The 9,855-nt window shown below is 60.1% G+C and overlaps 1 protein-coding gene and 1 long non-coding RNA gene across 2 annotated transcripts; both read left to right on the top strand.

Moving 5' to 3' along the window:
• Positions 1–1,612: 1,612 nt before the first annotated feature.
• LOC119095165 (S1 RNA-binding domain-containing protein 1-like) lies at positions 1,613–5,835 on the top strand. Its single transcript, XM_037218044.1, has 7 exons — positions 1,613–1,690; positions 2,110–2,320; positions 2,670–2,935; positions 3,456–3,591; positions 4,400–4,537; positions 5,171–5,401; positions 5,791–5,835. The coding sequence occupies exons 1-7, from the start codon at positions 1,677–1,679 to the stop codon at positions 5,833–5,835; spliced, it is 1,041 nt and encodes a 346-aa protein (XP_037073939.1). The 5' UTR covers positions 1,613–1,676.
• Positions 5,836–6,152: 317 nt separating this feature from the next.
• Positions 6,153–8,818, top strand: LOC119094896 (uncharacterized). Its single transcript, XR_005093842.1, has 3 exons — positions 6,153–6,169; positions 6,741–6,888; positions 8,776–8,818. It is a non-coding gene; the product is annotated as an uncharacterized LOC119094896 (long non-coding RNA).
• Positions 8,819–9,855: the final 1,037 nt, after the last annotated feature.

Genomic DNA, 9,855 nt, shown 5'->3' on the forward strand with positions numbered 1-9,855 from the left:
GGGGGGGGGGGGGGGCTCGTACATCCCGCGAGACCACGGTGTCTTCTATCAACGCACGTTTGACATCCCTGCTACCGAAATATGTGATCACATTTACTCAAGCACTTTTTTGTCGATGTTTTGAGCCTACCAGATAGGCAGCTGTTCAACTGATCCGAGCCAGCTGCAGTCGGTGCATGGCAATGTTGCAGGTATGCCACATATCAGACAAAAACGGCATGGACGGAATACATGAGGCTCCGTGTGGGCTGCTCTCGTGCGTCCTATAAACTGCATTTGATCAGTACTAGCCAAAAAAACCTGCCTCTTCTGGGAAATAATTTCGGGGTCGCAGTCTTGGCAGTTGCCGATCGATGGCAGTAGACGCTTACACTAGCAGGAGCGCCAGCTGCGGTCTTGCCTCCACGGCCAACGGGAACTCACCGCTCTTTCCGATTACCTGGCGGTGGTAACTTTTCAGGGCCACGTTCATGGGAACGGCTCGTTCATTCAGGTCTCGCAAGCCTATTGCTTTGATCCGCAATGGCGTACCGTGGTCAAGCGCCTAAGCATATCCGTGTTGAAACTAATAGTACATCTAGCACTATCTGCCAGGTGGGATAGAACACAGAAGGATAATAATTAAAAAAGGAAGATTAAATACTTGCTCTTAGTCCTGAGAGCGCAATGCAAACAATGCAAAAATCGACCCTGGATTCCATTCCGTAAAAAGTGTACGTAGAAGCCACCCCACGTCAAGGTATGACATTCGAATCAGCGCTTGCTCTCAGGGATGATCGAAGCCCGAACCGGACGTAGGCGTGACATCGTGCTCTTGGCGGGATGGAGTGGAGAAAAAACTTTCAATAAAGGAGATTACCGGAGAAAAAGAACGTGTATGCCCCCCCCCCCCCCTCTACTGCCATTTTGTCGTCAGCCTGTCAGCGAATTGCAGTACAAAGACGGCTCGTCCAGGCCGACCACCACGGCGGCGCACTATCAGTCCCGACACCGGCGGCGCCGCAGCGGCGTCAGAACGCCGCCGGCCGACTCCGATCATGATGGGTGCCGTGCGCCTGCGGTGACCCCCGATAGTGGGGCGCCGCGGCGTGCGAGGCGCGCGGGCGGGGTGATCAGGACCTCCCAACACGGCACCGGGAGGTGCCGAAGTGGTTTTAGGGGGTTGGAGTTCTCGGTCACGGGGGCTTACCCGTACCTCTGTGTTGGGTACCGCAAATATTCGGGGTATACATTGGCTTCGAAGTGTGTGGGGGAAGGGGGGGGGGGGGGGGTCGCAACGTCGCGGAGGCACGTGCGCCGTTACTTTTTCGGAGTGGGGAGCAAGACTCCGATCACTTGGAGATGGTCGGCAGTGATGTAGCTGCGGTGACAAAGTTGCGTCCTTAGAAGTGTGCAGTAGTCCAGTGTATTGAAATTCCATGAGGTGGACCTCGCGCCGTTTTCTTTTTTTCATTGTTTAGATTTCTAATTGGAAAGATTCGGTTAACTCATATCCCGTTCATAGGCTTCTGTTTTTTAACAGTCCTTTATGTGTGGGAAGGACGACGTGCTCTGCGAATTTCAATCATATTGAACGTCTTTCTTTTGCTGATAACATCCGGCGCGTCCGCCAGGTGACACCAGAGCTCCGCCAAGCGCTTGTTTCAGTCTCCAAGAAGTCTCAGCTCGAAACGCTGATGGAGCCGCACAAGTGAGAGTCTATCCTTTCCACGCTGCCTTATGCACTGTTGTCCTTTCCATTTACTTATTAGCAATGCTTAATTCTTTGTCACGTGTTTTTTAAATGCCGCTTTGATTCATGAACAATGTATTTCACGATAGTCACTTTATACATGTATTGCGTTGATGCGCCATTCATTTTCTTTGTGATCTGAGGTGTCACTTTTACTGCTTGTTACACTGTAGTGGCAGGTTCTCATGTATATAGTTTTCATTGCATTGAGAACATAAATTTGAATGCATAGAGATGACTGCAGCTCTGTAACCTGCTTTCATTTTTTCCAACCTGTTTTTCATTTGTGTTTCCTCGTTTAAAGATGTCCTTTGGGGGTTTGAGCAACGCCTATGCATCCCCCGCCTTAGATAATGATTGCTGGCTGTTCTCCGCAGGAAGGGTCCGCGCACGACATTGGCCGCCCGCGCGCGCGACGCCGGGCTGGAGCCGGCCGCACTTCAGCTTCTCCATGGCACCGCTAGATGTCAGCCGGCGGCGCTCATTCAGCCAGGACAGGAAGGCCGCTCCACGCTTGAGCAGATCCAGACCGGGCTGATAAACATTATCTGTGACGTCATCAGCAAGGACGTCACCATCCAGCAGGAGGTCAGCCTGTCCACGTGTACAGGGTGTTAAGGTTGCTGAGTAAGTCAGTCAGGGCAAAAGGCAGGCGACGCCATATAGCCACAGCTGCTGGGTGCGTCGTGAGGCCCAATGACACACATGCACGTGCGCACATACGCACATGCGCGCAAGGACGGCCGTGTTCAACTGTGACCTGGATGACTGTAACATCAGTTAGTTGCATTAGTAAGTAGTGGATGGTAACCATTCGTCACAATGCTCTGCCGACCGAAGCATGTCCGAGAGGGCGTGGCTGCTACGGCCCTTTCCTTACTGCCGACGTCGCCTCCGCTAAACGCGACCCCTGACCTCTCGCGCCCGCCGGTCGAAGGTGGTGCGCATGGCCTCGCACCCCGGCATCCAGCTGGTCACCAAGCAGAAGGCGGCGTCCAAGAGTCAGCCGGCGCCCGCCGACGATCAGGCGTACAAGTACAAGAACTACCTGAGCTTCCGCAAGCCGATCCGCTGGGTACGCAGCTTCGAGTACCTGGCCATCTGCCGGGCGGAGGAGCAGAAGTACATCACGGTGCGGCTGGAGCTGCCGGACGAGCTGCGGTACCGCTTCAGAGACCACTGTGGACACCGGTTCCTCAGCAGGTGAGAGGGTGTGGCACGGGCCATGCGGTCCTTGTCTGTCCGTAGCTGATTACCGAGAAGTTTCGTGTGTGTGTTGGAGAGTGGGGGTGGGGGGGGGGGGGGGCGGCGGGGAGGGGAGTCTGGTTGAGGCACCGCTGCTGTTCTCCGGAGCGCTGTGAGTGAAGGCATTGGCGGACTCGCCCCGGAGCTCAGATGTGGTCTCCCTGTCTGGCTGGCGTCATATTAGCCCGCCGCTTTACGTGACAGCAGCCTCACCATCGTCCGTACTGTCGCGCCGCCATGAGCCGGTGACTGCAGAGTGCCCCGAGTCCGACTGCTGTGAACTCCTTCTCCGGGGAGGCTGCCAGGTCTGTGTCAAAGCTATGGGTGCTGCATGACCTGCAGCGTCGACGCGCCCAAAAACCCCAAATCATCGTCACCACGGGCCCTGCTGGCGGCCGTTAATTGCACCGCAGCAGTGTGTGAGCCGCTCCCCCCCCCCCCCCCCCCCCCTCTCCTCCCCCCCCCCTCCTCGCCGCAGCGGCATGCGGGATGCCGTTCGCGAGTCGATGCTGGAGCGGGCGGTGGGCGACGTCTTCAGCAAGAGCGTGACGCGCCAGCTGGAGCGACAGGTGCGCAGCTCGCTGAAGGAGGCCGCTGAGCGCGAGGCGCTGCTGGTGATGTCGCGGCAACCTCAAGGCCAAGCTGCTGACACCGACCGATCCGGGGCCGCGTGATTCTGGCGCTGGACCCTGGCTTCAAGGCCTGCAAGGTGGGAGTGGTGAGTTCGGTGTGCTGGAGCGGCTGCCGTCCCCCGCCACGTCGGTCCGGTGTCGCACAGATGGCGCCAGAGGCCGACGAAAGCTGGCCAGCCCGTGCGGATGTCGTGGACGTGTTGCGGATGGGCGGCGTTGGTCCAACCGAACATTGGCAGGCAACGCCACTCGCGCGCGGATCTGGGCACGTGAAACTACCACCCAGAAGCAGACAGTTTCACGGCATTCTTCACACCGGGCGCACTGCCGCGTCTCGCTTCGTTTGCCGTTCAGCTGGATTGAAAACAGTCGGCACTCAGCGGTAATGCGAGTGCTGCTCTTTGCCACATCGTTGCCATCTGTTCCACCGTATCCCTTTCCACCCGATACACGCTTCCAGAGCCGCCCTTCGGCGATGGCCGATGCGTTGGCCGCTGACGTCGACAGCTGCTGTTCCATACAAGCGTGTATCGAGGGTGTCCACGGTTCTCCGGCGGGTGCCTGTCCGATGTGGCCTGCTACGCAGTTCCCGGTCCCCTGCTCCCTTGGATGTTCACGCCAGGAAGGCGTCTGCACACTGCCACCTTCACAGCTCCTGTTGCCCGCAGGCACCGGTTAGCGTATCCCCTCAGTCCCCCGCGGGCCGCAGCCCACCGCTACCTCCACAGCCCCTGCTCCCCGCAGGCGCCGACGAGTGCGACCCGTCCAGCTCCTGCACTGTGTGCCGCAGGTGTCGGCGCAGGGGGAGATCCTGCAGACGGCGGTGCTGCAGCCGCGGCTGGCCGCTCGCTGGCCGCACGTCTCTTCCGACGCGGCCGCCGTGCAGCTTCGGGAGATGGTCCAGCGGCACAGCGTCACCCTGCTGGGGGTCAGTGGCGCGCCGCACCCGAGCTCACCCCCGCACTGGGACGGGCCGGCGAGCGCCCGACGCCGGCCCGTCTGGTAGTAGTGTACTTTATGATCGGTCGGTGAGACCACTGTGGTTAGATAGTGCGTTCGATTTGTGGCTTTGTGCATGTTTCTTTTGTTGTTGGGTATTTTGGTACTTCCTCTAAGCTCAGTGGCTTTTTGACGGCGCCGCTAGGTCTCTTCGGGCTGGATCTGTTTTCTTTTTTCCTACACTGGTACCATTTCCCTGGCTCATTTGCACGGTTTCGTCCTGTCGCAGCCCATCAGCCGACGTGTTTGGATTCAGCTCGACTGGCGGCTTTTTCTTCCCCGTCCTCTCCAGCTTGGTTGTGTGCAGCCGCACCCTTTGGTCGCCCGACCAGCCGACCTTCTCACGGTGCCCCGGCCGCCCAGAGCTGACCTATCTCGCCGCACACCCCGAGCGCTGCCGACCGCGCCGGAGTCGCTCCGGTGTCGCCCTCTCCTAGACTGACCTCACATTCCTCCCCTGACCTGCCCTGACCGTTCAAATCCGTCCCCGTGCTCGCACCGCTCATAAACGGCGCTGAGCGCGAACGCCACTGACTGTCCCCCCATGCTCTCCCATCCCCAGGTGGGTAACGGTACGGCGTGCCGCGAGACGTGGCAGTACGTGGCCGAACTGAACGGCGCCGGCTGGTTGGCCGGTTCGCCGCTAGATGTCACGCTGGTTGACGAGGGCGGCGCCAGCGAGTACTCGACCACCAAGGCGGCGGCCGACGAGATGCCCGAGCTGGACTGCAGCGTCCGCAGCGCCGTGTCGCTGGCGCGCCGCCTCCAGGACCCCATCTCCGAGTACGTCAAGGTACGCGGGCGGCGGGCTGAGCGGCGGCCTGTGGTCGCGTGCTGTGGCGAGGGAAGGGTTCGGTTGCGGCTGCGAATGGGTGGGGCGTGTAGTGAGGCGCGGCTGTTGCAGCATGCGAAGGTTCGAACGGCGCACAACGGCGCCTCGCGATGCGATGAGTCCATGACAACGGCCCGATTGCCTGTCCCGAACAAGATCAGTGCACCGTGGCCGTGTGCGGCGACTAGCTCAGGACCACCCCCTTGTTTGTGTCTGAACGCTATGGCAGTGTCGTGGTAAGTGGGCGCTAGGGGTTTTGTGATCACGGGCCACCAGATAAGTCATCAGACGCTGCCAACTTTGCTGTCCCTGATGGGGCTGCGGGTTCCGCTCTCATCGTTTGTCCACAGCTAATCCGTTTTTGCCTCTTCCTGTTTCTGACCGTCGTTTTCTGACTTTGGGAGCGTGCCAAACCCTCACGCCTCCCCTTCCCCACCCGCGGGCTTTGCACGCCTCTGACCCCCTCACCTCAACCCGCCTCTGATCCTCCCATCCCTGCCTGCGTGTGCCTCTGCCCCCCCCCCCTCTGAACCCGCCCCTGACCTGACCTGGCCGCCAGGTGGACGTGACCTGTCTGGGGGTCGGCATGTACCAGAAGGACATGCCGGCCGGCCAGGTGAGCCTCGTGCTCGGGGACGTGCTTTCCGACTGTGTGGGCGCCGTCGGTTGTCGACCTCAACACGGCCTCCGTGCAGCTGCTGCGCAAGGTGCCGGCCTCAACGCTGGCAGGTGAGGCGTGCCGGCGCCGCGCGCTCGGACCGGCGCGGACCGGGGGGGGGGGGGGGGGGCGAGGGGCGGGGGCATCGGCGAGCAGACGGCGTGTCGCTGGGGCGGGAGGTCGCCGTTGCGCTCCGCGGAGAGGAGGTGAATGGCGCCCGTGGTAGGTTGATGCGCACAACGTCACTTGCAAGGGTCTACCGATCTCTTGGTGTGTTGTATGCTTGATTGCTGGATGAAAAACGGGATGTACTTCCGCGTCATAACTACGCCATGTTCTCATTACTCCATGCTGTTCATGTTTTATTACGTGTCAACTGAGAGCGTGAACGGAACTGGTGAACCAAGACGAGCGCGGGTAATCACCTTAACCCTCCATCCTCATCCCCCCCCCCCCCTCTTGCGTGCTAATCATTAGCATACATCCGTAGCTTGTTTTTATGTAGTTGTCGGTGACGTTATCAGGGGCTCCCGATGGCCACTGTTGGCCACGTGACCCCGGCATGGCGGCTCCCGATGGCCACTGTGGCCACGTGACCCCCGGCCTCGCCGCCGGTGACTGTTATCGCGCGGTCCGCTCCAGCGCCGAGAACATCGCGCAGAAGCGGCGCGAGGGCAAGCTGTTCGTCAACCGGCAGCAGCTGCGCTCCGTCAAGGGTGTCGGTCCCAAGAGCTTCGAACAGTGCGCGGGCTTCGTGCGCATCCTGCCTGTGACGGGCGCGGCGGGCAAGGTGGGTCTGAAGGGGGGAGGGGCGGAGAGGCGGGCAAGGTGGGTCTAAGGGGGGGGGGGGGGGAGGGGCGGAGAGTGTCGCGCGGCGGCAAGGTGGGTCTGAGGGGGAGGGGCGGAGAGGCGGGCAAAGTGGGTCTAGGGGGGGGGGGAGGGGGCGGATAGTGCGCGGCGGGCAAGGTGGGTCCGAGGGGGAGGGGGCGGAGAGTGCGCGGCGGGCAAGGTGGGTCCGAGGGGAGGGGGCGGAGGAGGGACGTGGCGGGGCAAGGTGGGTCTGGGAGGGAGGTAGGAGCGGGTGCGACGGGCAAGGTGGGTCTAGGAGGGAGGAAGGGCGGAGGGGGGCACAGCGGACATAATGGGTCTGAGGGGGTAGGGACAGAGAGGGCGCGGCGGGCAAAGTGGGTCTGGGACGGGGAGGAGAGCGGCGCTGTGCTGTGGGTGTGGAGGAGGGGGATGGGACGCGCGGCGAGCGGGACTGGGGTCCACGTGGGTCCACGCGAAAGACCCACGGGGACTACCGGCAGCGTGTGTTGCGCCCAGCTTACTGGTGTGTCGACGCACGGGGTCGTCTGTCACCTCAGGTGGGCGTGCCACGTTTGGAGTACTTGCCTTGCCTTTTGACGAGAAGGGATTGCGATCTCGCGCGTTCAAGCCATTCAGCGTTATTGGAGACTGTAGGAGACCTCACGCTCCACGGGACCATACGTGGCAATATTCAGTCGAAACCTCACCTGGTAGAGGCGGGAGGGGTCTGTGCGCGCTCCCTCTCCTCTTCCTCGGGTTTTCTAGCGATACCTCTCCGGCACGCCGTACAATCACGTCCACATTTTCAACGGCCTATAGAGCAGTTGCTACCAAACCGAAGGTTTTGACGTCAGAAACGTGTCTAGCTAGTTTTCTGTTTCGGGATGGCGGCGGTTTTCGGAGACTACCGCACGGTGATGTACGGCCGTCAGAAACAGCGGGTGGCAAGCCGATGGTTCCACGGACCGCGCGCGGCAGACATGGTGGAGCCAGACCTAAATATATGGTCAAAGCACATAACACTAGTCATTTGTACTGCCAATTGAAGGAGAAACATGCCAGTTTAGTTTCGTAGTCGCCGCCAGGCATGGGTTTCCGTGCGTAAAAGTGGTAAAGCTGGAAAGTTCGGGTTTGAGGAAAATTTTAGCCTTTGACCTTGCAAATTGAGATCAGTTTATGGGTTTAGTAACTCAAGACTCATTGCCGTTCGCGAGATCTCATTAAGGGCAATCCTCTGTTGTTTCCGTTAGGCTTCACCGTTCTCAGCTTGGAACGGCATGGGATCGATTGTGCCCCCCCCCCCCCCCGTCCCATCAGTCTGGCGTTAAAAACGGCAAAGCATGGTGAAGGTTAAAACTGTACTTTGTATGACTAACGGGACATTTAGTGGCCTAATCAAGGAGGGTACGCTAGGTTGGAGGTAGCCTCGGTAGGCGTTTCTGTTTCCTGGTGACAACATAACTCAAGGGCCTGGTGCGTTACAGCGATTGTTACCGAAACTGGTATGTTTTGAGTATTGGTTGTCTTGATCCTCCTTCGCTCCTTCCCTTTACTTACGTTATGGAGCCACTTTTATTTAAAACGTAAAAACGTCGTTACACGAGCGTATTTTTTTCACGGCCAATTCACACCACGTGTTTCGTCATGTTTGATTAATTTTTGAGCACATTGCTTGTGTTTCGTACGAATTGTGCGGTCTGCAAGACGCAGTTTTGACTACTGCCAGGATGTGGTATGACTGCGCATCGCAAGTCTTATTCGACCGTATGCCTTGGTACAGACGTCACTGAGAGCTTAAATGACTTGATGACACTGCTCGGTCCGTGTGCTCTCTGAGCCTTCGAGTGCCCGCGTCTGTCCCCCGCAGAAGACGAAGATGACGCCGAAGAAGGGTGGCAAGGTCGCGCCCAACGGATCCGGAGCCCTGGACCAGACCATCATCCATCCCGAGAGTTACCCATGGCCAGCAAGCTGCTCAAGGTCAGTGTCAGGTCTCAGGTGGGCGGGTTTGGCTGACGACACATGTCTGAGCCGAGGCGATGTCGGCGAATGAAGTGTCCATCTGAGCTGAGGCACGTTGTGTTCTGGTAAGTTTCTGCAGAAGCTGTTTGTTGTTAGGGCTTTACACCCTCCATGGCGTTCAACAACGTTCCTCTGCCTGCCGCGAGTTGCCAGCAGGTTGTGAGTTCATGAGCATTGCTCGGTGACCGGGCCTGCAGCCTGCTGAATGGCTGACCGTTGTCCTCGCGTCGACAGCTAATTGGCTGCTCGTCGGCCGACGTTGGGTCAAGAGTGGCTGGCCGATCGTCTGACGTCACGCTGCGGTGGGCGGAGCCGGGAACAGCTGGCCACGGATCTGGGCACGGACGTCCACACGCTGGAGCTGATCATCAAAGCTCTGTCAGAACCCGGGTGAGACGGCCACGCGCGCTTCACTAACGGCGCCGGCGAGCGCTGCAGTGACGTCACCAGACTCGCGCCGAGCTGCTGCTGACATCATCAGACTCTAAGCTGAGCACCAGCACCGCTGTGAACCGGTGATCGGCTTCGGTACCCACCCCGTCAACGCGCCCCAGCGCGGCTCGGTTCCCCTCCCTCGGCCCGATCGCCCCGGCAGCCGGCCGTCTCCGCCGCGCGCCAGGCACGCGTGGCCGCTGACCGTCGGTGGCCGCGTCACCGCAGGTACGACGAGCGCCAGGAGATGGCGGCGCCCATGTTCTGGAAGGCGGCGATGCGCGCGCAGGACGTGCGCTGCGGCGCGCGGCTCCGGGGTGTCGTCAGGAACCCGACAGAGTTCGGCGCCTTTGTTGACCTCGGTGAGCTGAGTGGTAGCACGGTGTGGGCGCACGTCTGTTATTGGCTGGTGGTGCGGTGTGGGCGTGCGTCTGTTGGCTGGTAGCACGGTGTGGGCACACGTCTGTTATTGGCTGGTGGTGCGGTGCGGGCG

Source organism: Pollicipes pollicipes, unplaced genomic scaffold (genome assembly GCF_011947565.3).
Source record: "Pollicipes pollicipes isolate AB1234 unplaced genomic scaffold, Ppol_2.1 Scaffold_4219;HRSCAF=4965_pilon_pilon_pilon, whole genome shotgun sequence".
NCBI classification, from domain to species: Eukaryota; Metazoa; Arthropoda; class Thecostraca; order Pollicipedomorpha; family Pollicipedidae; genus Pollicipes; species Pollicipes pollicipes.

What these genes read in the sequence shown, in the direction of transcription:
- LOC119095165 (XM_037218044.1), top strand. An exon ending in GGACACCGGTTCCTCAGCAG is followed by an intron (nt 2,936 to 3,455) that starts GTGAGAGGGTGT and finishes TCCTCGCCGCAG; the next exon opens with CGGCATGCGGGATGCCGTTC. An exon ending in CCATCTCCGAGTACGTCAAG is followed by an intron (nt 5,402 to 5,790) that starts GTACGCGGGCGG and finishes GTTTGTCCACAG; the next exon opens with CTAATCCGTTTTTGCCTCTT.